Source organism: Aedes aegypti, chromosome 2, assembly GCF_002204515.2.
Source record: "Aedes aegypti strain LVP_AGWG chromosome 2, AaegL5.0 Primary Assembly, whole genome shotgun sequence".
Taxonomy (NCBI): Eukaryota; Metazoa; Arthropoda; class Insecta; order Diptera; family Culicidae; genus Aedes; species Aedes aegypti.
In genome coordinates, this window is record NC_035108.1 from 51,572,045 (window position 1) to 51,598,531 (window position 26,487).

The 26,487-nt window shown below is 36.6% G+C and overlaps 1 protein-coding gene across 1 annotated transcript in view; it reads left to right on the forward strand.

Annotated features, from left to right (window-relative positions):
- The window catches only part of LOC5564097 (RNA polymerase II degradation factor 1), a 102,402-nt gene extending 76,257 nt beyond the window's left edge, over positions 1 to 26,145 (forward strand). The window contains exons 3-6 of the mRNA XM_001648372.2: positions 19,777 to 20,060; positions 20,122 to 20,289; positions 24,766 to 25,601; positions 25,670 to 26,145. Coding sequence (XP_001648422.1) covers positions 19,777 to 20,060; positions 20,122 to 20,289; positions 24,766 to 25,601; positions 25,670 to 25,692 — 1,311 coding nt within the window. The 3' untranslated portion in view covers positions 25,693 to 26,145. The remainder of the gene's footprint in view (positions 1 to 19,776; positions 20,061 to 20,121; positions 20,290 to 24,765; positions 25,602 to 25,669) is intronic.
- Positions 26,146 to 26,487: the final 342 nt, after the last annotated feature.

A 26,487-nucleotide genomic window follows, 5' to 3' on the forward strand; every position in this document is an offset into this window, starting at 1 on the left:
AATTTATTATTAAATCCAAGTAACCAGTAAGCACGATAATGCGGCACGGTAACAGCATTATATGCGCATATAGGGTAATCATTTGATGCATGTCAGTTTTATATACGCATATAATGCTATTATAATGCCAGAAAAGGCGAAATAGCGTGCCATTATAGCGCCGTGCTTCTCTGCACCACTAATGCTGATGTAAGACCACGTGAGAAACGTCAGTTGTTTTCGCCAGGTTTTTAGGGCGAATATTTTGTGCTTTCGTGTACGCAGCCAGAGAGCTTTCGCGTATGGGGCCAAGCAACTGGTACACGAGGTAAATAAATGAATGAATGAAAACGGAAACCTCTAATAGTATGCAAAAAATGTAATAAAATGATACATATAGTACTTCTCCGTATCAGACATATTCGTTTTGGTAGTTTTCATCCTCTTGAGGACTTGCAATTGCCACATTTTGATCCTCGTTTTATGATGGATATTCCTCATTTTGCGTCTCGAACCTGCGACACCCGTATTGTTGGGTTGTTGTCCTGCTCCTTTGCTCCTACGGCCACATAAGATGAATAGTATTGGAAAGAAAAGTGACCAATTTAAACCATCACTTTTCCCCGTCATAAAACCTGCAATTGTAGTAGTGAGAAGATTTATGTTTGACTCCCTCTTACCACTATATGCAAACACAAAGCACGTGGTATATCTGTCAAAACACTGGATGGCATTTAAACATGCCCTGTATTCGAATATAAAGCCCATATAGTGCTTATTTAATGCCTGTATGCATCAGGCTTAGAAGCATTAATGATGCTGTAATAGGGTTTGTATGCAGCGGAAGTGCTGTTATAAGGTGTGTAAGCATTTGTGGTGCTATTATAATGCATGTACGCATCTATGATGCTGATTAAGGGCTTATTATTAGTGCTTATGGTTACTTGGGAAACATTAGGTTATTGGACGTCAAAAATTAATGTGACATAATAAAACGAAAGAACATAAAAAAAAATGCGTTCAGAATCATCGGAGTAACTGCAGTAATCGATTTCTCTTTTCGCTGATAACTTGAGCAGATCAATGTTATCGATTGTTGCTTTTATATTAGTTGGAAACAAAAAACAATATTTAAAAACAATATAGCTCGAAAGAACAGCCTGTGCATAAAAGAAGGCGAAATTAATTTTAATTTTAAATCTTCAGTTTTTATATTTATGATTACATTTTATTTTGAAATGTTTGAAGGAAGGGTAAATTTGTGTTAAATATTTTATTTATTGATATATCAAAATCTTCAGTGCAAAATGTTATTCCAATAACGAAACTCAATAAGGTTTGTTCATAAATTTCATAAGACGAAAAATAGTCATTTTGGACACCCACCCACCCCCTCGTAACGCTCTTTGTATGAATATTTTAAAATTTTTGTATGACCTGTAACAACATACTGACCCTCACCCACCCCCTCAAGCGTTGTGTGAAATTAGCGAATGAGCCCAAAGAAGAATGAATATTTGAAAGAAAGGATTTCAGGATAAGTAATGAAATAGTTTTGGCAATAACTTTCCCTATATGTTTTAGTTTATTCAAGAGCATATCATTGTTGCATTAAGTGCCTTTTTTAAATCAACTGACTCTAAAATAAGCCTGATGTCGTCAGAAGGATTCAATAAAAACGTAAAAACGAATATCATCTTGAGACGTCCTGAACAATAACAATAACGAGCTTCATCAATCCAATGAATTTTTTTCACATTTTCTATAGTAAACTTGTTTGTCTTGGTAACAACAGCAAAAGTAATACAATTTAGCCTATATGAAACTAGATACCAAAATTATGTAACAGGAACTGTGTTTATTTGAAACTGTTTTCCAAATTACTTTCGAGCGCTACTGTATATCATACTGTTAGATTAGATAATCCTTACATTTTAGTCAGTAATTAATTTCAAATTTCGTATTGAACTTCTGAATTCTAATTTTTTGTTTCAACCCAATCACTGAGGAAAATTAATAAAAAATATAAAGGGGTGGCCTTCCTAAGCCGAGTGGTTAGAGTCCGCGGCTACAAAGCAAAGCCATGCTGAAGGTGTCTGGGTTCGATTCCCGGTCGGTCCAGGATCTTTTCGTAGAGGAAATTTTCTGGACTTCCCTGGGCATAGAGTATCATCGCACCTGCCACACGATATACGAATGCGAAAATGGCAACTTTGGCATAGAAAGCTCTCAGTTAATAACTGTGGAAGTGCTCATAAGAACACTAAGCTGAGAAGCAGGCTCTGTACCAGTGAGGACGTCAATGCCAAGAAGAAGAAGAGGGGGGGGGGGGTGCTTGATATGCTACGTATTTTCCAAGGGGAAGTATCAGCATTTGTGACGAAACGGTACGAGAGGGGAGGGGGGTGTAAAAAATGCTACGTTATTTATGGACGGCCCCTAATAGAAAATTATAAACATTTGTATGAAAGAAAAACTGCAAAGTTTGAGCGCTATTTTCTCAGTGCCTACTTTTTTCAATATGGGCCTTTATGGGCAGCATAAGTTGTTCTTAGAAAAACTTTCTTATCGAAAATGTCTCCATCATGAAATTTTGTCCTGAACAACTAATTCCTATCACAATTCATAGATAGTCAAAATTAAAAAAGATTATTGCGTTATATAAAAATAAAATTTTGTTTTCATATTTTTCATGATAAAAAAAACCAGCATACATGTTCTCTTGACTTCTCCAAACGGTTTACTACAATCTCCCCACTGAACGTTCTGTTTTAAAATCAACATATCGGTGCCATAATTCTCAAAATAAATTGCTTGCAAAAACTCATAGCCAATTTGCAGAAGTTGTTCTTGAGTCAAAATGATCGATTTATCTATAGAAAACTCTTTTACTATTATACTAAAACCATGGTTAAAATATAATCCCATATATGGGGCACGGTTTCTTATAATCGGCTCATTCTGGGTAGCATTCATCAGCATTGGATCGATATTTTTTTATCAATGTGAAAGTAGAACCGTGATCTTGTTTTCTTTGAATAGCACCAGCAAAAGATTTCACAGAGTTTTCATGTTTTAAAGACTATTCATTTTATAAAGAGGACACCTTGTTTATGCTATATCTTTTTTATCATGTATATAAAATCCCAGAGTTTTCTGTCTGTCAGTAACGCTTTGAAAGGTTTCATTGAGCAGCATACAACAGCAATTTAAGAGCACAACAACAGTCAAATTAAGAGCACTGCAAAAGTCCATTTGAATGTTACAACATTACAATAGGGTCCTAAAGCCATGTCCCAATTTTAGTGCCAAACGCTTACGTTCAGGCCAAAAACACATGTTTACTCAATTTTTTTTAATGTTTTTCATTTGTTTAAGTACAAAAAACATTTTTTTATGTTTTCATAGATTTTGTCAAACTCCTTGATTTGAACTCAAATTTTGGGTGTATTTTGTTTTCCGTGTCCCTTCCGAAATGTCAGATAGGAACAACCCCAGTATTAAAACTAAAACCCCTGTGATATTTTTGTCGACTAAGCGGACGTCAAACATGATCTCAAGTGTCAAGGTTCATTTATGGATCCAATATTGAAATTAAAGTTTTAATATGATATATCCGTTATTTGAGCGAGAAAAATTGCTAAAGTAGTTGCAGTAATATGATCTTTCGTGTTATTAAATGAAAACAAGATTTCATTAACCATTTTAGGACCCTATTGCAAATTGTGGAGCACTATAACAGCTATTGCACAGGGTGTTCTAGAGTTTTCCGGAGCTTTGTCCTTCCTAATTCGTATAAAAGTTACGATTTTTATATCATTGTAGTTTTCCGGTTTTATGAACTTGGACGGTAATCAAAATGTTAACAAACCAACTTTATGCTGTTCGACCGCACATAAATTCCGATGCAAGTTGAAAATGTGATTCATTACGGGTTTCGTCATTTCAATATAAGGTTCAAAAACAAATAAGATATATGCAAAGGAAAGATAAACATGATTGTGGGCCGAATATTCTAGTTTTTTTTATTTACACAACCTTCTTGAGTCGATGTTCCATGGTTCGATATCGACTTATGAAGGCAAAATAAAAATATTTTTTTATGGTAACTATAATGGTCCCTAAAAACAGCTTTCCAAAGCATTCCTGTTCGATGACTCGATATATTCATTAGTCGATAGTCCCCTAATTACAATTCGATTCGTTTTAAATCGTTGACGATCGCTATCGCAGCACAAAGATCTATACAGAAATTGTAGCTCTGGTTAATCGGGATTCAATAGAATATTCTAGAATTTTCAGTCAGATTCTTCTCTCTAATTGATAGAAGCTTCTGGAACTTTTGAAATATTTCACAACAGCATTTAAGGCTGTAATTATTTCAGATCAGAATAACGGCAGATGTTCTTCAAACTTAAACAATATTTTTCACATACCAAAAATCCAAATTTTTATGAATGAATTGTGTTTTGGTATACTCAACTATTATACTTGGCTCCAGACCTACCAATCTTTGACCATTCTAAACATTGTTCCTTATTCGTGTGAATTATAATTATTTTGATGGCTTTTTTGTTATAACACCATCGTGCAATAATAAAGTAGTCGAACGATACTGTATACAGAAAACCGATTACGATTCTATTGATATATCATAAAGATATAGCATGCACAAGGTGTCCACTTTATAAAATGAACAGTCCTCAAGTAAGTTCTACAATAGAGAATGTGGCTACTCTGGTAGGTGATAAATTATTTTGAATATACATTAAACTTGTTCAACATACGATGATTAACGCTTTAAAGGAGACTTGACTGTATATCTTTATTTTGCTGGGGTTAACACATGTTCACATGTTTATCAATAGCATGAGCAATCATGCATATGAAACGTAAAACCAGATCGACTTTGGTTACACATCATTTCAGTTGTAAGTTTGGAGCAGTAGACACATAGTGTGCTAGTCGATCCGATGATTATGGTTCGAATCTAGTTGTGCACCCTTTTGTTTTTTTGCGTATTTCCATACTTCCAATACATGCACTTAAAAGGCATATTTGTGGAAGTTTTATTTTTTAATACATGTGTCGGTGATGCACGCACATGAAAAATAAATACTCATGCGACCAGGATCGACCCATGGTCATGTGCGTGAGAACCAAATACTATACCACAGCATTAAATCCGCTTGTTGGTATGCGTAGTGCAAAAAGCATATCATGTTGTACTTCCCCATTTGTACCGTAAAAACTGCTCGACTCAATGACCGGATTATCTGCCTATCAATAGACGCTTAAAAACGTCATGTCGCTCAGAAGAACACTTTTCCGCCATCAATAGACGCAGAAAACGCCTATAATGACAGTTTCAACTTTTGGGTGTATGGAGAAATTTTGAGATATGTTCCAAACACGGTAGTTCTGTAATATTAATACAAACTTATTATCCCATATTGAAAACTCGTTCTTCAAACCATAATGAAGAAATTTTCTGAAGAGAGAAATTCAATCCGAACGATAGCAGAAGAGATATCCATGAGTTTGTTTGCTATTATTTAGCCTAATATGGGATTATAGCCCTGCAAACATGTACAAAAATCCCAAACAAAATTAGCTCAAAAGGGATTTGTTTCTTCAGCAACATCCTTCATTAAGGTTTGAAGAATGAGTTTTCAATATGGGATGATAAGTTTCTACTTACTTTACAGTACTAGAGTGTTTGGAACATTTCTCTAAATTTATCCATAGTAATTTCTATATAAACCTATATTGTCCTATATACCTTTAAATCACCACCTAGAAAGCTGAAAATTTCACAGAACACTATTTTTATGGTAAGGATGGTAAGGAGCATATGAGAGATTGGATTTTCAAACATTTTTAAAATTTGAATTGCCCTAATACCGTAGCTTCATAATGGATAGGTATTGAATTTTATTATGTACCGTTTTGATTCATATTACGGACACTTAAGGCCTCAGTGAAGTATAACCCAGCTTGGACCATACAAAATAAATCATTCTGTATGATTTTTTAGCGTTATCGAGCTCCTGAAGCCCTTAACTTTCGGATGGTGGGTAAAGAATTCGCGTCCGCAACTTGAATAATTTTAAATAAATCAAAACGTGTGGCCTTTTCATGATTCTTATTCCGGACGCTCCCTCACTTTTGTCTCATATTCCGGACGCTTTGATTCGAATTACGGACAGCTCATGATAATCATTAATGGAACAGTCAAATCATCAATTGAAATCGGTCAACCACTTAAGAGACGTCTAAGGTAGTTGGGCATTATAAATTTGCAATGATATTCATGGTAAAAACCTAATAAAACGAGCCTCGAAAATGAGAACTTTTGGACGGAGAAAATTGAAACATTTCGTGTGAAATGTTTCCCATACAAACGAGAGTGTCCGGAATTTGAAGCTGTCCGTAATATGAATCAAAACGGTAGAAGTCTTTGAAATGTTTGAAAAAAAGTTTTAGCTAACTCTTTGTTAATGCAGATAATTTCATCATGTTTATTAGACATATTTTAATCAACAATATTGAAGCCTATTAGGTATTTGAGCATCCAAAATAATAGCGATTAAAGGTAGAAAATAACGAATGTTTATGTTAAGTACTAAGTATGCTATGATTTTGAATACAAATGTGAGGTTCATTGTAAATCTTGGGTATTTTTGCGTGTTTGTGAACCTGTCAAACAGTACACAATAATAAAAAAGAACCCTTTTTTAGACAAAGCTATATTTGATAAATGGATTTAACAGTATCAGCATAGCACAAAATCTCTAGTACACATCACTATGAATGAATTACTTGGGTTTCCCATAATAATTTTCATACAAACTTTGAAGGGCATGTACAATCTCAGTTTTCATCTCAATGACCCCTATCTTTGGGAGAACACTAATATTTTGACCTAGGATCGAATGAGTGGTGTGGAGCAGGAACGATATTTTTAATCACTCTAATGCACTTGCATACCGTATTTAAGTAAAGCAACATAATTGAGAAAAAAAATCCAGAAGTTTCTTAGTTCTAAGTTTGTTTCAGCTTCATCGCTTAGAACCACCGAACACTTCAATAATGCTCTAATTAATATCATTCAATCTTCAATTTGAAAGTGTAGCAAACCTTTAGGATGCAAAAGGTGTTGATGATCACGCTGTGTTCTCTATTCAGATCAAATCTTTATCGAAATCACGATTGTATCATGACAAGCTTCCCCCATAGTCCCATTTTTTCCCTATATTCGCAGTGCATCCTAGTAAGAATTCGCTCTTATCCGAACATATCAACAATTACCTTCTAATTACACCCCCATCGTCGAGAACCTAATGCAATATAATGAGCCAAGGTGTGAAAAGAACTTCGCCGGACGTTGAGAATGTGTATTTCAGACCCGGTTTTCAACTCCGACCGACAATCTATCAATCCCCATTGTTCTGCGTTCATCAACTGAGCAATGGATGAGAATTCCCTCGAGCCGATCATTCTACTCAAGTCAACTTGATTGAATTATCATTCAATAGGGCCAGGCAGGAAGATGGCACACTCGGAACATCGTCGTGCCACGTGAATTCGATACGCCTGGAGCAATGGAAAACCAGTTGGGGGCGTCATTTGCGTAGTTTAGGAACCAAATGTCAAACGGTAGAACGTCGAAACGTAGTACATCGAATGCCAAAACGTCAAATCCCAAACATCGAAAAGCCAAACGTCTGATTTTATTGATGTTCACATAAAAATTTGAAGTATGATTTATCAAACTTTTTGGTGATCTTATCCACCCATCATGCAGAATAGGACTTAAACTTATACTACATGTAGAATATACATAGTTTCGTTTGTACAAATCTTTTTTTTTTTTAAATATCAGCAGTGTTCACTCCAAATATTTCTTGTATTTTATATGGAAAGATGCGATACTTACCTAAAGCATTAACAAATATAAAAGTTTAATTCTCGATTGATGGTAAACTTGCATGCAAGTAGACGTAAATCATCTTTTTATTTTTTTTTTAAACCATTATCTCAAAAACTAGACGTGCTGTGCTCTTTTTGAAAACGGAAGTGGATTCAGAAACTCAAAATTCAGTAAACCGTAAACATCTTGGAGCTTGAGACAAAAAAATGGGTTATTCTCTTCTTTCGACGTGTTTACGAATTCAACGTTTTGCCTTTCGACGTTTTATCACCCAACCCATTTGCGTATCACCGCCGAATCGAACTTGTGATGATGATGCAGTTCGAGAAACGCTACATCATCCCAAATTTGGAATGGACGCAGGGACTGTTCCTCCACTACTAGCCGGTTAGTGCAGATTATTAACCAGCTGGATCTCATATGCTAATGAAGTTTACAACGATCGCTCTTTTTGAGACCGAAAACCAGTCATTCTAGTCTGTTCCTTTCACGTTCGGCCCAAGCCGGAGTTAACGATTATAACATCGTTGTCGTTTCTCAAGCTTTAGGAAAAGTGAAGGATCATAAAGTTTAGATTTAGCACCGCTTAAAGCGGTTGCGGTGCGATGGCGGACATCTTTTTCCCCCTGGAGATTAAGCACGCAAACTTAAGCAGGGAATAACGATGATTGCAAAACGAAGACGTTGCGGTCAATACGGGAAGGTCAACCGTACGGGCCGTAGAGGACAGGGAACGTGTTTTGCGATGGCTTCGGAGCAGCCACTTGTCGTAGTTTGTTTGCCCGGCAATCAAGATCCAGCTTGATGGTCCGGATGACAGCGTCGTCAAACAAAGAGGTAAGCAGATGGGCACCTGTCGAAATGGTCACTACCGAAATTTAGTGCTTAATGCTCTCAGATTAAATCGGTAGTGCAAGTAGATGCTGTGGGCAATGTTTAGGTTAATTATAAAGTGGGTGCACCGTTCGACATCATGATTTAGATAACAATCTTTTCCGCTTGGTAGTCGTCTGTTGATTATTTGAAGGACTTTTTTGGGTCATTCCCATGACAACTCAAAAAGTGAAATTACATACATGAATCATGCCACAGCCAGCATCCACATCAACTGCAATCGATGATCATTTGTATCCCACAGGTCCAAAATGCCATTGTTAAACGCACAACTATTTAGTGAGATCTAGATCGATTCAATAAATAGCGAATTTATTATTTTATCTCTGAATTTTTGGAAATTTTTAAAATTTAACCTAATATATAAGCATAAGCATAGCATAAGCATAGATGACCGTACAATTCGTAGTTGCTACTCCGTGATTGACCAGAACAATCGAAGTTGCACAGGGAATTAATGAATGGGGCTTGGGATTAGCTTACCATTCTTCAATGTGCACAAATCGAGAGCTCAAATTTAAAAGTCAATAACGGCGCCGGCCACGTCCTTACGGTCATCGGGGAAGGGAAGGAATGTTAGTGTGACTACCGTTGTTACTAGAGACCGAGATCACCTCTGCATCTCCACGGTTGTCATGGAGAGGATATTGGGTTAGTGGGATAAGGTAAAGATCTGGGAGTCACCAATGTTTGGTGATGCGAGCCATGATATAATCACGCCTAACCGGATTCGCGAAATAATTCGATGATCGCATTAAACGCCGAACAAGTGTTCGTCACTCGCCCACGCAAGAGCAAGCGACGCGATCAATAGATCAAACACTACTAGCGATCCGCGGCGCTTTTTCATTTCTCTGAGCGAACGACGCGCGACAAGTTTGATCCTGCCCCCATCGCCCGCCCCCGCAGGAGCAAGCGTCAAGGTCGAAGGATCAAACACTACTCTATTCAAAAGATGTTTTTATTAATGACGAAAACTGAAAATTACATGTATATATTTTAAATTATATGAAACAGGAATAATGCCGACACTTGTAGTGACGAACTATACATAGTTTGTTTGAAAATTACATATGAGTATTACTGTGCATTTTGTCTCGATATGGTACAAGTTTTAAAAAATACGTCAACATTCACAATGTCGAACAATTCAAAAGATAATTTTTAATAACGTATAAAAGAGACAAATATATGTATATTGAAATTGTATAAGAAAAAAACATAATGCCGACACTTATAGTGACGAACCATACAAAGTTTGTTTTAAAATTACTTAAAAGTTACGCTTTCAAGAAAATATGTGTTATCACAAGAATGAAACGAACTCACCAGTAGGTAATCCATCCTCGACTGAACACAAAACTGATACTGACAGCAAAACTTCTTGGCGTCCCGAAAACAAACCGTCTTGCTTGTGCCTTCCAAATACCTACCCAGCAAGACGCTCCAAAACAGAAAAAAAAATCTTAGGAGCCGAAAACACGCGCGAAACCGTGAGCCAAATCTATCGGACGACGCAAAACCGAACTGTCCTGCTTGGGCTTCACGAAGCACTACCCAGCAAGACGCTTGAAAACAGGAAAAAAAAAAATCTCCGGCGACGAAAACATGCGCGAAAACGTGAGCCAAATCTATCGGACGACGCAAAACCGAACTGTCCTGCTTGGGCTTCACGAAGCACTACCCAGCAAGACGCTTGAAAACAGGAAAAAAAAAATCTCCGGCGACGAAAACATGCGCGAAACCGTGAGCCAAATCTATCGGACGACGCAAAACCGAACTGTCCTGCTTGGGCTTCACGAAGCACTACCCAGCAAGACGCTTGAAAACAGGAAAAAAAAAATCTCCGGCGACGAAAACATGCGCGAAAACGTGAGCCAAATCTATCGGACGACCTTTTAAAATTTAACCTAATATATAGAATAAAAAAGGATTTTTCCTAGACAGACAGTGAATTTAACACAACATTCAGCTATCAATTGTAGTTTTACTTCCACCTTTCAATCGTCACACGATTCTTATCACATTTTCGGCTAACAGCACCAAGTCCTAGATTTCTGAACTAACAAATGTGAATTCTTGTAAATATCTAGAAAAATGATTCAGGCAAATGATGAATTTCAGATAAAATTTGAAATTCTTCGGAGTTCTGGAAGTCGAAATCTAAATTTTGGAGGTTAAGTAGTCAATACGTATTTTGTTTAGTTCAATACCACTGTAATAAATCTAGTCGTGAGTTCTGAATTTTCTATTAGAAAATATAATTTATACAATAATTATACTGTTGTTAAATTTTGTATAATTTTAAGGTTTTAGGCTTTAAGTATTCGATGTTGAATTTAGGCAACATTTGAATGTAAATCATTATATTCCAGAAAATGAACTTGAAAAATTTAAAAACAGTGTCTTAATGCTAATCAACTCTCAAGAACGTCCAACACTCGGCACACCAATTAGCACTTCGCATTCTCATGCAGATCAATTTCAAGCTAACCCACAAAAAAAAAACAAACGAAGATACTCTCACCGCCGCGGCTGAAGTCATCGTTTTGCTGACCATCACACTCTGAAACTGTGTATACATATTTTGCACAACAAAGCCCCGCAGCAAAAGGCATCATAATATTGCATAATTTGGCACACAGACACACAGAGCCAAGCTAAAGCGGCCACTCGAACTCTAAACATTGCACAACGTCGTTTTTCCTAAATTCAACAGTCCGATCATGGCCATACAGCGACCGAATTGTGGAAGAGGAGGATCGCAAAAAACGAAACGAAACGACCATCGTCAGCAATCAACTCCGGTTTAGGTGGGCTTGAACACCGATACGGAAGCTTCAGCTGTCGACCAAAACAAACCCCAGGAAAACCGATATGAGTCATAAGAGACCGATTATTGGAAAGGGGATCGCACCGCCGCCGATGCCATCACACGACCACGTGATGCGGTGCGTTGGAGGGAAAGAAAGTTTAAAGCTCTTGTGATCAATCCACTGAGTTGTAATTTTAGCAATCAGAAATCCCACCAACTTAAGATATTTTTTTAATATATGGGAAACATATGCCAAATATTTGAAGCATATATTCTTAAAACTTACAAATTATTTTTATAATGATAATAAATCTTCGAGCTGTTTAGTGGAATACCTATAAGTAGATGAAAAACCGAATTTAGTTCAATACCATTTAATTCCACTAGAGTTTGTATCCTTTGACAGATACGCGTATTTCGACCTCAAGTGTAAGGCCGTCTTCAGTGTCGTGTACTAGACTCGACTTATCACCAATCATCAATATCGACATGAAATCTTAAACTAGAAGCTTCTTGACAACTTTTGAAAAATATTGCAACAATACCAAGAAACAAAAAAGTCATCGCGATTTGAATTTTTTGCTTGCGGTAAAAAATGAAGCTGCCGATAGAGGGATTAATATACTAGATTAAATACTAAAAAAATAACATGTATGTAATAATAAACATTTGTTTGTTTTGTATGATGATGACGTGAATATTGTGTTGGATATTTAGGAATACATTTAAAAGTCCGGACCTGACCCCCCTAATTCGGGGTAAATGTTCGCATGTCGCACAAGTTCACCATAAGTAGGGTTACTATCCATCCTGATTTAGCAGAACATGTCCTGATTTTAAGATTCATTTGAGGCGTCCTGATTTATTTTTTATATCTCAAGTTTTGCCGTGCTTTTTCCTGCTTGCAGAACACCAAGTAATGTTGTAGATAATTCGAATTTGGAAAAACATCCCTAACACCATAATGCAGCAAGAATGTTCAAATGACACCTTTCTCCAAATCCAAATTGAGTTTTGTGGTTCAGAAATTGAATCCAGTTGCAGATAACGTTTAGGATGCGCTTCGTACTGCATCAGAACAGCTTCATATTCAGCTAATGTTCAAGTTTCTGATACTGTCAAAAAAATCATCAGTTGAGCTGTTTCTTAAACATAAGCCATCATCTCTGGTGTTTTTATACATCATTCTATTGCTATCAGAAACTCCAAAACTCCGATTATTCGTTGGTCAAAGCTCAGACAGACAGGACTAGATGATATTTTGGTATTCTGGACATACTTTAAAAACTCCATCAATTCTGGTTTTGTTCGATTCTATTTTGAATCAGATGTATCATCAATTAAATAAGTTTCATTATTGAAGCAATTCATTCAAATATTTTGATGTTTGAATATTTGGGGTACCTTTCTCTGGAACTATCGAAAAACATTTGGTTTAATCTGTCTGACAGACCAAGAGGACCAAGTGCTTTTTGATGGTTTAAGAAAAAGGTACCCCAGACATCATAAATATTAAAATATTTGCAGTATTTGTTATAATAATGGAACTTTTTATTTGATGATACATCTGATTCAAAATAGAATCAAACAAAACCAGAATTCATGGAGTTTTTGAAGTACGTCTAGAACACCAAAATATCATCTTGTAAAGTCTGTCCGAACGATAGTCGATAGAAATCATGGAAACATTAAACAATTTCATATCGTTATGCAATATTTCGATATTAAATTTCCGAAAAGGTTTCGAGAGGATTTCTAATAAGTTTTTATGATTCTATTAATATACTTAGCTGATTTTATGATAATCTTAGTAATTTCCTAGCGAGATCTTGATTAGACACAAGTTTCTTCAAAAATCATCGGTAAATTTCTGGTGAGATTGTTGCAGGATTTTTTGCGATATCTTAAATTAAGATTCTTAATAGATGTTTGGAGTTCCTTGACAAATTTCTAAAGGCAACCTGTTGGTATACTCCTTGAGAGATGCTTAATAAAATTTAAGGCGACAGTTTGTCAAAAAGGATCCCTCCTGTTTTTATGGCAGACTTAAAACAATTACCTTCAGAAAATTATTGCCATGTTCTCAGCAAAATCGTAAATTATTATAATAAAAAGTCGAATCTAGTACACGACACTGAAGACGGCCTTACACTTGAGGTCGAAATACGCGTATCTGTCAAAGAATTCACAAACTCTAGTGGAATTAAATGGTATAGTACTAAATCCGTTTTTTCATCTACTTATAAATTATTTTCGATAAAATCTAGTTTTTATTTAACAATACGATAGAGCGTGGTCTGTTTTACTTTTTTAAGCGATGTTTCAACTCAAATAACGACTCATCACGTTTAAACTTTATTTTAAAAAATGGGCCGCATTTGAACCTTGACGCTCTTGATCATTTTTGACGTTCACTTGGTAGTACATTTCGGAAAGGACACGGAAACAAAATATATTCAAAACTTGGGTTTAATCCCAAAAACAAATTTCAAAACCGGAAATAATTGTTTGAACTTTAACCAACTAAAAACATTTCAAAATTGAATACACATGTGTTTCTGGTTTAAAATGTGTTTCTGGTCTAAAATTAGAACTCTCACATAAGGTACGTTCGTAGCTGAAATATCCCAGTGGTTTTGGAAAAGTGATAGATTTTTGTCTTAGCAAAAGGCTAGGTTAATTTAAGATTTTATACTCACACCCGCTAATTAGAAGTTTCTCTAGATCTTCCAAAAAATCAGGCTTCCGAATTCTCACTCACTCTCACGATAATGGATTTATCCCTCACAGCAATTTTCAACAAGCTGCCTTGCGATTTTATCCGTCCACAAAACAAAGCGAAAATAAATAATTGCACATTTCCGCAGCTGTGAGAAGTTTGTTTTCTCTTTCTCCGATCCATGGAGAACTTTTCCTGTATGCATCACCACAAGCAGCAGTTGCTTTTATGCACCAAATTAACCACTCCTTTTGTCGAGTTGGTGTGGTAGTATGGTTAGCGTGCACGCATCGCGGTTGTTTTTAGCAATGTTCTAGGTTCGAATCCCGTCGCCGGCACTAGTTTTTGTTTATCCACATAGTGATAATTCTCGGGAGCAGTTGGTGAGCGAAAATATGATGGAGTGAAAAATATATTATCCTCGGAGTGGAGTGATTTTCGGTTATCCACCATCGTAGCTCCAGGGAAAATTAGTGTGAGCGATAAAAGATGTTCACGTGAGGAAGCGAAAAAAGCATTCTCCTAACGTGCGAAAAATCGTAGATTTCGCATCATTGATACGAAAATTCAGAACCCTGCAAGAAATACGACAAATAATTATTCAGATGGAATTACGATAACTACAATATAACTAATTTGTTTTCATTTTATTAAAAGGAAAAATGACTCTTTCATTTGTTATTAAAACAACATGGTCCTAAAATTGAGAAAAAAAAAATCCCTACACTCTAAATTATCCAAACTCTTATTTTTAAACAGTGATTTTCAAAGAAAACCAGTAAAATTTCTCCACAGAATGATCAATTCTTTTACATTACAACTTTAACTAAGGTTAACTAGAAAATATTGGGCAAGTAATAAACCTCGTTTTATTCCCGAAAAGACTGCGTAGCCGTTAAATCCGAACTAGAAAATATATAAAAATCTTTGAAATTATTCTGAATATGAGTCATGTTCGATATTTGATACAAAACGGTATCAGGTAAGTTATGAAAATTGCCAAATGTCCTGATTTTGAATCTTCAGGATATGGTCGGTCACCAAAACTGTAAGTCGTTTTCTTCACATAGTTCTGAAACCCTGGCAACGTTGTATAAGTTTGAAACCTTATTACGTTAGCTGTATCATATTTTTTTATTTTAAACCAATTCATCAAAGTACTTAGAAGTTTTAAATGAAGTTGTGTTTTGAGTCTTTCTGATCTAATGTTTAAAAATTGTTCAATAAAAGTTTTGAATGATAAAAATTAAAAAAAAAAAATCCAAAGAACTAGTAGTTTTTTGAGTGATACATTATGATTGATAGCAGGGTGCATTTGATTTGTTATAAAAATCAAGCGATTTTAGTTGGGAGCGGGTCATTTGGCATAAAGCCATTTGGCATATGATCATTTGCAATAAGGTCATTTGACATAATAGCCATTTGGCATAATGGTAATTCAACATAACCAGAATTATATCCTTTCTTTCGAAAAACAGACTTTCAAAAGAATGTAATCAAGCATTTCGCTTCAAGAACTCAACCGAGAATCCAGAATCCAGGATCCGTTAAAGAACCTTCCCAAGATTTATTCATAAATTCCTCTAAAGATTCATTTTTTTCATTTTCATTTTTTATTTGATTTTTCAACAAAGCTCTCAGCCATACCGTAATCCATCCAAAGGTTTCCAATAATAATTTCATTTAAAATTTCTTCAAGAATTAAGCCAGTTATCTCCGCCAGTTATTTTCAGAAATTATCGCTGTGGTAACTCAACGAGCAATTCTTTTAAAATTAATGATATAAATTACTGGAAGCAGAGCAAAATGGTACAATGCCTGATTGTTAATCAAAAACAATAGTTTTCAAATGAAAATTATTTGGTTTTCCACGTTTCAAGGTGTATGATGTTTTTCAAGTAAAATCGTTGAAAAATTCAAAAGTAGATGACATAGAAAGTTGGTGTCATCGATTTTGCTCAAATCATTTTAGAAAGAGTTGTCCCAAAAAAAATCCAGGAGGAAAATGGCCGTCAAGTTTTACAATTTTACAAACCAATTTTTTGCACAAAATAGAAACAATGTTGTAGTAGATGAGATAAAAAGTTGATGTCTTCGTATTTTGTTCAAATCATTTTATAAAGAGCTATCCTAAATAAAATCAAGTTTTAAGAGGAAAATGGCCGTCACTATTTTACAAATTTACAAACCAATTTTTTGCCTAAAATTGAAACAATGTTGTATATCATTGCAGTGTATTTGCTATTTTGAATGCATTGAAATGGTTTCCATGCAGATATGTTCAAATATGAACAAAAAACTAAGGTGATAGGTACAAGGTACTCAAATCTACTTATTTAATTCTTTATTGAGATTCTGCTCAGAGGGTTCGAATACATTAAAAATAGGTGATAGAACTGTTGGAACACTACCGAATATGTGAATCATAAAGCAAACTAGAGCAATATTATACAACTAGTTGTAGGACTTCAAAAAAGTGACAAACTCACTGGAAAAAACTCTGAATGTCCTCTAGTTGAGAGCGTGAATATGAAACATCAAATAAAAAGTAAAACTACAGTCTTTCAGTACAATCAGTTTTGCATGATAACCAAATCTTGCTTGAGTTAAATCGCTCAGAGGCTTTTACCATGATCATCAATCAAAGACCAAAAATCGGCAACCAGCATAGCAAATTTTTTGACGTCAACAAATTTGATTTTGATCACCAACGATGCTTGTAGCGATAGTTTGATCTTTATACATTTTTCGAAAGCATCAGAAATGACGCACTGACTTGTGACTTACCGGTTACCTCCAAGCCTTATGAGGGTTCAGGTACCTCCATTTGACCGGATAATGTCCACTTAACGAAATAATGTGGGTCCGCAAGATAAATGTGTGCATTGCAGTAACCGTACAGCCTCCGGCGACAACCGGGTCAATCGCTCGAACGAAAGTAAAACATAAAATGAGAGGATCAGTAATTCGGTTTCGGTTTCTGTTTGCATCACTCTCTTTTCTTGCGAAACTGCAGACCACACGGGGAGAAGCAGTCCGCGCATCAGATCGAGGCTCTGTCATTGGCAGGGATGGTAGCGACTTGAAAAGCTTTAGAGATCTTAGGCCAGATAAAAGAGACCAGACCATAACGAAGACAACAAAAAGCAACGGAAAAGGATTCAGGAGATAAGAGTTTGATTCCTCAACGGATCTCTTTTTGTTAATATTTCATTTTTTTTTTTGGAAATTACTCGAACTATTACGACGAATATCACACTTCGTATTATTGTATGAATTATTCCAGAGATGCCTTTAGGTATTACCTCGAATTTTTACAAAATTTAACGTTCAAAATTTCTTCTAAGGTTCTACCAGGAATGTCTTCAAAAATCCATTCCGGAATTATTCCCAAGGTTCCTCCTAAAATTTCCAAAAATTGTGTGAAAACTTTTCCAAGTTTTCATAAAATGTTTCCGCAAATTCATCCAGGAAAATGTCAAGGTTATTTTCATAAATGATGAAAGATTTTTTTTAATCTAGGTATTATTTCTAAAGAAGATCCTAAAGTAACCTCTTACGAAACTTGCGTCAGTTTTAATGTATTCTACAAGGATCTCTGAAAGATCTCACTTACTTTTGGAAAATCTTAGGGAAGCTTAGTGAGATAAGTTATAAAAAATAAAAAGAATTTCTGTAGATTATCCTGCAGGATTTACTAAAGGAATACCTTGAAAACCATCTGACAAAATCCCTGAAAAAAATCGTAGAAACTACTGCAATAATTGTTATAGTATCAACTGTTGTGAAATCTCAAATACATTTTTGGAAAACTATGAGGAGCTTACTTGAGTAATTATTTAAGAAATGTTTTGAAGAACTGCAGAGGCTGGCGAAACTCATAGTAAAGGATTCTTGAGGAACTTCATGAGAAATTCCACGTCAAATTTATTAAGGACTACCTGGAAGAGTTCCTCGTATATCTCCTCAATTTCCATGGATTATCTGCAGGATTTTTTGGAGGAATGCTTGATACGAACCATATGGAAATACCTGATAGAATAACTGAAAAATCCCTAATTCTTTCAAAAACTTCAATATTTTTTTTTTTCTATTTATAAGAAATCCTGGGATAGTCTCTGGAACAAATGTTAGCGTTATCCCTGTGGAAGTCAATGGAGGTAGTAGTTTTGGAGTACTCAAGCATTTCTTATAAACAAATTCTATTCTGAATTTTAAAATTTTATCTGCTTAGTAAAATGTCAAATTTCCTGTGGTTGACGCATTTCTTTCTGGAGGAGTCCCTGAAAGTGTTTCAAAAATGTGAAACAGTCACGTAATAATCTTTGAAGGTTTCTTTGGAACCTCCTGAATTTTGCCGAGTTTACTGTAATACAGTAAGGAAAACAGTGAGTTTAGACATCATTTTGGTTAAAATTAAGACCTTTGGGGCCTTACACTGAAAATAGAGACTTGCCTCAAAATAATGACAAAGATCTGATACCAGCCCTTCATTTAAGGTTTGCTTATCCACAATAAAAAGGAAAGTTGTTGGCAGGCGGAGCTCCTTGCTTGCGGTTACTGGCGCCGCGGGCCTTAGAAGATATAGGTTGGTGCTTACAGCTGATGTGAACTGTTTACCATTTTACTGGGAAATATGCGGCATAACCCACCACTTATTGTAGAGTTACGACACCAAAGGCAACGAGTCTTCTTCAGTCGCGCTTAGTGCTGATTAGGCCCTCTATCCCATAGTTAGGTATGGTGCTCTAATGATGCACGAGTTGCGTGCAGTGATGCCCCGATCTTTCTTCAAAGGGCCGTTATACAATCGTCTTCTGCCGGTGCTCAGTTGATCTTCATGAGTTTGCTTCAAATCGTCACCTTTACTAGTAGGTAGTACCGCAGAAAATAAATCACGTCGAATGAAAGTGAAAGTGGTTATTCCACAACCTCCATTTATGTCCACTCCGAACTGCAGTCGACTATATGGGGGAGATGAGCCGTCCTGGCTTAGCGGCACCCAGGGATGTATTATCAGATGTGGGGACCAGATGATACTATAGAAAGAACTAAAAAATAATTTGCAAAGTATCTTTTTTTGTGATGGGACTACTTCATAGGTTTAAAATTGGTCGCAAAAGTTTAAGAAATTTTCTGCAACGTTACAAGTAGTATAGCGAGTTATATGATTTTGAAACACGCCAGACTATTTGTAATTGTGCTGAATATTAATTTTAAATATTTTTAATCGTAATTTATTGGCTCCCTAAAATGTGGGAACACGGGGATCATGGTCCCATTGCCCTCCGTAAATACAGCTCTGGCGGCACTATATGCTTTACCTTTTCTTGCTAGTTCTCGCTTACGATTACATAACGGCGCAAACCTGATTTACATGTTGATAGCGTTGGCCACAGTTCCTAATACCGACTTGTCTTTCCCACCCATTCCCAGGAACTCCCCAAAGCGCAAGCCTTGATGCAAGACAACCTATCGGTGGACGAGGCCAACCTGCAGAGCATCGACCGGGAAGAGAAGCAGAAGAAGCCCACCGGCAAGCCAGAGGAGAAGAAGGAATCGTCCGAGAGCACCGACTCCGAAGACGATGACGAATCGGCCGCCGATGGAGAGAGCGACGAGAGCGCCGACATGAACTCCAACAACCGGGTTCGGGTTAAGCTGCCGCTGGATCTGGATCTGTCCGAGCTGGCCCACACCATGCTGCGCGATAACCACAAGTATGATCACGAATAATTTAATAATCGATGAATTTCGTATTAACGATCGTTTTTGCCGTAGGTCCAAGATGAACTGTGTCGTTGAGCGACGCCGATCGGAGGAAATGGTTGACTCGCCGGCCAAGACCATGCGATTGCCCTTCGGAATGGAGTTCAACACCGAACCCAAGAAGCAGAAGGTTACCGGAGAACGTATTGCCATCTTCTGCGAAACCGGAAACGAACCAAAGTGAGTATTGGTAGAACAGAAATCGAACGAAATTTAATTTTGCATCTAAGACTAAAAAAGGCAAAATAAGCAATAGAAGATTACAAGAAGTGACTAGAGCTAGCTGATCAGTTTATATTCAAATCTTGAATTAAAGTTAGATTTTAGCTTCTTTACACCTTATTTCATCATGGTGTTCCTAAGTTTGCTACTCTCCATAAGAAATCAATTTATGTTGGCGAATTTAGGAACCGAAATTTTAACCTGTATTATTCCTGGATCAAAAAATTTCGTTTGATTTATTGACAGCATTCGGAAATCTTAATTGCTATTGAAAATAGCTTTCCTTAAGGTAGTAGCATTGGTATACCTACCCAATTTAAGAGTATCTAACAAGATGTTGTTCAGACCAGAGGCGTTCCTTAGAGTTGAAATCCGCGGCTACGAAGCAAAACAATGCTTCCCAGTCGATCCATCAAGTTTTCGCAATGAAAATTTCATTGTCATTCCTGCGAATAGAGCATCAACGTGACTGCTACATGTTATAAGAATAACTTCGACAAAGAAATCTCTTGTTTAGTAACTGTGGAAGTACTCTTTTAGGACACTATGCTTAATAGCAGTCTAAGAAGAAGAATATGTTCAGGCCGTAACAATTTTTGAGACGAAGGTTATTTCCGCATTACGTATTTTCGGCAGTTTTGTTCTCTTCGTCTTGAGGGGTTTTATTAATCAAATCTTCTGAAATTCGGCAGTAAGTTGCGCTTGTGAGGTTAAAATATTGATATAAACTTTGAGCTCAATAGCATTTCGAAAACCACCTATGACAAAGAGAACAAAGCGACCGAAAATATAATTAGGCTCCCTATCTATTTTATCTCTATTTTTTGTCTGAACAATGGAGTTAAATTAATGATTCGTTGAGTTGAACCCAATATATTTTGTCCAAATAATTAATCCTCCATAGACATTTTACAAAATTTTGAGATATTATAAAAAAAACTCAGAGGTTATAGTGTAGTAGTCAATACATGTTTTCGTAAGATTTCAATCTACTTCGTCGCAAGAGCTATTATTCGAACTTAGCTACAATATAAATTAATTTTTATGTGTATTTTTTCGAAATTGTTGTGGTTTTTCTACTTGTACACCAAAAATGCCGCATTTCGATAAATAATTTCTGTTCAAATATCCATTTTGCACATTGTCACAGAACTCGTAGGACAAAGGCGTACCGAGCGCATTCTGATTAGTGATCTACTGAGCCTCGCCATATTACGATTCATAGTTCTTCTCGCCCTTCCGTCTGACTTTCTTCATCGGGCGCTTATTTACACTATGGAAAACCTTCTTCACTGAAGGATTTCATTCAAATAACCCACCGTAAAACTTCTAATATTCACGAATTTTTAAGAAATTCCCTCAACGATAGCATATAATTGAGAACGTGAACAAAGTTTTCAATCGGTTGAACCTAGAATAAACAAAAATTGTGCGTTCAACGGCTCCTTTGAATGCTTTTTCTATGTCTACAAGAGCAAGACCAGTAGAATAGCCTTCAGTTTTTTGGAACGAATCAAATTTGTTACACGAATCTGAACTGTTCATTGACAAACAATGAATTTTCATTGATGTGGGCCATCATTCTGTTCAAAATGACTATTTCCAAAAGTTGGAGGAAAGCAAATTGATTGGACGATAGCTAGAAGCTTCTGCAGGATTTTCGTCTGGTTTTAAAATTTTAGCATTTTTCCATTTGTCAGGAAAATATGCCAACTGAAAACATTGGTTAAACATATCAACTAAGAATGATAAGCTACTTTCTGGAAGTTTCTTGATGCGGATGTAGAAAATTCCAACATACCCAGGGGCTTTCATATTTTTTAATTTTTTAATAATAGTTCTCACTTCTTCCGAATCAGTCTCCCAGGAATTTTTGAAAACGTTCTCTTGATTGAGAATGTTTTCGAAATCCTGAGTAACATGATTTTCTATTGGACTAGTAAGTCCTAAATTAAAATTGTGCGCGCTTTCGAACTCCCTAGCAAGTTTTGAGCTTTTTCGCAATTAGTTAGTAATAATTTGATTTCCTCTTTTGGTTGTGTTTATATCGTTGTACTATAAGCAGCTATCGTGAATGTTCAGTCAAAAGAAATTGTACTTATATCTTAAGGCTGTATTTTGATGGCGCCATTGAACTGTAAAGGAAATCCATAAATTTCATCATGCTGAAGGTATGAAGGGAGATGCCCGTAAATCTAGATATTCTAGTAAAACATATCGTTATAACGTTGAAGTGTTGTATTATGACCACTCACTATATAACAGTAAGCGCCTAGTTGTGAGACGAATCAAAACTAATTGCGACCAAAAAGAAAATGGATGTGACGAATATAGACAACGGTATGTAATAATTTCATTACATTATTTCCAATAAACAATCAAAACTTACACACTTAAATTAGAATGCCGAATCTCGGCTAATTTTAACCGAGATCCGCACAGCCGAGAAGCCGGCAAACAAATTTCCTGGGATCTCAGTAAATAAAAGCCGAGTTTCAGTAAATCGTGCTGCGTTGCTGAGCAACCAGACAAATTGTTAGCTGAATCTCGGTTAAAAACGAGAAACCGAGATTCGCACAGCCGAGCTCGTGAAAAAAATCTAAGTGTGTATCAAAACCTTATTGCACAATGTGAAAGCTGTCTCAGAAAAGAATTGTGTGTACTCAATACATAAAACCCATACACTACCAACCCAAAGTATGAAATCACTTTACTAAATATTGCAACAACCACTTTCAATACTGCAACACTCCAACAAGTTTAGAATGACGTAGATCACGAGTTGCTGTCGTCAAGACTTTAAACTTTTTCAGGAGTTTGCAATATTTAAAAAGTGTGTTGCAATACTCTGTTAAGCCTTAAAGTATGCTAGCGCTGTTTCGGACAGCAGAAAACGCTTTTGCAAAAACATATAGTAAACTTCATATTGCAATAGTAACTACAACACTACAATTTCTAGTGATGATTTCATAGATCTCATTTATTGAAGAAGAGTAAACAAGTTATGAACATATTAGGAACTACAATTGACATCATATCAGCTTAATTTGATAGAAGGTTAGATTTGAACAAGTATATCTACAGACCAACAAGTTGACCATTTGCTTTTCGGTCATATTTCTTAATACTATTTACAGATACAGTGTTTTCAAATTTTGTTCTCTATATTTTTACATTTGGGTACTGGATTTTATTAAGAGTATGAGGTGTGCTTTAAGATCTTTTATCCTGAAAAAATCTTTGGAAAAATTGTTGTATGAACGCTCAAAGAAATTACAATCAGCGAGAAAATCACTAGAACTAGGAAGGGACCTTGGAAAAATTCCTGGAAGAAGGGGACGGGCCTAGTGTAGTGGTTAGAAAACTTACCTCTCACGACGAAAAACCTGCGATTGAATTCATTCCCCTTTAGGTTATAGATGCATTCCATTCGGAAGGGAAATAAAGTCCTTGATTCCGAGAGGAACTAGCCTTAGGCTTCAGAATCTTCGCAGGAATTCCTATAAGAAAATCATTTACACTTCAGTCGTCGCGCTGTTGTATTTTGTACAACACCACTGAAAAAACCTCGCTTTTCGTTCACAATAGCAGCGTGGTGGTTCTGATGGTTACAAACCGCGCGACGACTGGAAGGTTAAAGAAACCATCAGATGTACTGAGGGAATGTTTGAAGAAGTTTCCAAAAAATCATTCAAGGAATTACTTGAAAAATCTTTCAAAGAACTTCAGAAAAAACCCTTGAGGAACCTCTAAAGGCAGTGTTCGAGAGCTACTTGGAGAAACCCATCCTTGACGGAAATTCCTAGATGAATCTCTACTATTGTTCGTGGAGAAATTCCTGAAAGAATAGGTGAAGATATACCTGGAGGTATTCCAATAAGAAATTTTGGATAAATTCCAAACGAAATGTCTGATTTAATTTCTAGAGAATTTCTTGGAAGAATTACAAGAAGAACTTCAAGAAAGTGATGAATTCATCGAAGAGTACCTAAAAACAATCATTGGAAGAATTTCTAGAATAAACTTTGAATGCATTTCATGTCGATTTGTTCTCAAAATTCTCAAATAAATCGTCAAAGAAATTCCTAGAGGAATATTTCGAAGATTTTCAAACGAAATCTCTATGGCTTGAGGTATCGGATAAACTCATTGTGGAATGAATTCTCAAAAGAATGTCAGTGCGAAGTAATCCCTGCATGAAATTAAAAAAAATCATCCAAAGAAATCCGTTCACAATGCCTAAAGTTTCCCTATGGCCCCTGTACCAATTCCTGTATAATTCTTCCTTGGAAGACTTCTTTGAAACAGTCTGGATGAGATTTTTTCAATAATAAAATATGAAATAAAATCATAAATCAAAATTAATACAAAAATAAAACAAACCACATTTTGAAACGTGTTTAAACGTTCTAATTGTACTACTTATTCTTCCAGGAATGAAGACGCTGAACCCGTGCGTCAAGTCCTGATCCCCATCCCACCGATCCGCTCGTTCGGCCCCATCACTCACCTGCCCCAACAGATGCCCCCACAACCGATGATGCGCCAAATGGCCCGACCAATCTTCCCCATCCCAATGATGAGTCATCACCAGCAGCCCCAGCAGATGCCTCCAGTCCCAGCCCAGATGATGCAAGCTCCCCATCCCGAGAACCCCATGATCCGTCCAGCCTTCCACGCTCAACCTCAACCGATGATTCATAGCCCACAGCCTCAGCAGCCACAGTCTACCTTCCCACAGCAGATGCAGCCACCACGTGCCGAAGTTCGCATCCAGTTCCAGCGCATCCCGATTCCGGAAGCCATCCGACCATTCCTGCCCCCACAGGCTCTTCGCAACGGCCCAGAACAACCCGAAGTTCAAATCCGTGAAGTGCCCCTGGAGATGGCTCTGCAGAAGGTTGGACTGTCGGCCGATGAGCTGAAGGACATCCACGAAATCGCCGCCCAAAAGTTCACCGAACAACTGAAGCAACTGATCGGAGAGATGGCTGATTCGGAAGAAAGTAGCGATGAGGAGACCGATTCGTACCGCACTACCCCTGCCCAGGAGCCCGCCTCGCAGCACTCCGAGGAACGGGAACTCCAGGAACAGCAGCCTCCCCGCCCACAGGAACAAGAGCCTCAGGTACACAACGTTGAACCACAGATCCTTCCCATGGGACGTGCCCAGTATGCTCGATCTCTGGTCAACCCTATCAACCTTCCCGGAAAGGTCGTAGAGTCGTCCCTATCCGTTTCGTCTGACGAGGATGCGGAACGTCCACACTGTAAGTATCCTTAAAAATACTTTACTCCAACCATTACAATGTTCTAATTACAAAACAACCATTTACAGACGTTCAACCACGATCGGTCTAAGCACGGATCGTAATCAAACGCGCCAATGTTTCCATTCCTGAAAACAGCGAAACATTCCAGCACGTTTGCACATGTGATTGTAAAAATTAAACAGATGTTTTGAAGAAAGTTTATACAAAAGATAAACCCAATCGATAAGTATTAGCCAGAAGCGAGGGAGAAGAAGAGAATGAACAAACATACAAATCAACGAGAAAAGATTGTGAATGTGTAAATAATTGTTAGAAACTTTCAAAACCAACCAAAACAACCAATCGTTCCAGAACTAATGAGCAATCAACAAACCTAAATCCACAAATGCCACAAAAGATGTCAGTACATGAGTGCAGAATCAGCAAAACAATTGAAACAAAAAGAAAACTGAAAATCTTTTTTTATTTTGCTCTAAAACACAACAACTGAAAGGTTTCCTAAATATGTATTAAAAAGCTAGTAGAGAGTAGTGAAAAGAAACAAAGAAAATCGCAAAATCAAGCGCATCCACAAGCGAACGATATTGTTTATAAAAGTTTTTAAAGTAAACTTGAATCTAACGTACAATCGGATTGGTTGTCAATCCACCAAAATTTTATTAGTTTTGAACCATTTCAAATAAAGATGTTTTTACTAATTATAATTAAATAGTTGTTTTATTTTGTAGCATATGGAACCATAACTAACAGCAAAATTTACGGTTCACGTACGACAGTCTTTCCCTCTATACATTTTTGGAACCGGCTCCATGCATAGACCATGTACAATCTCTACTGGTATGTGCTCCTGTGACTCATCTTGATCTTTGTAAAGACTCATCAT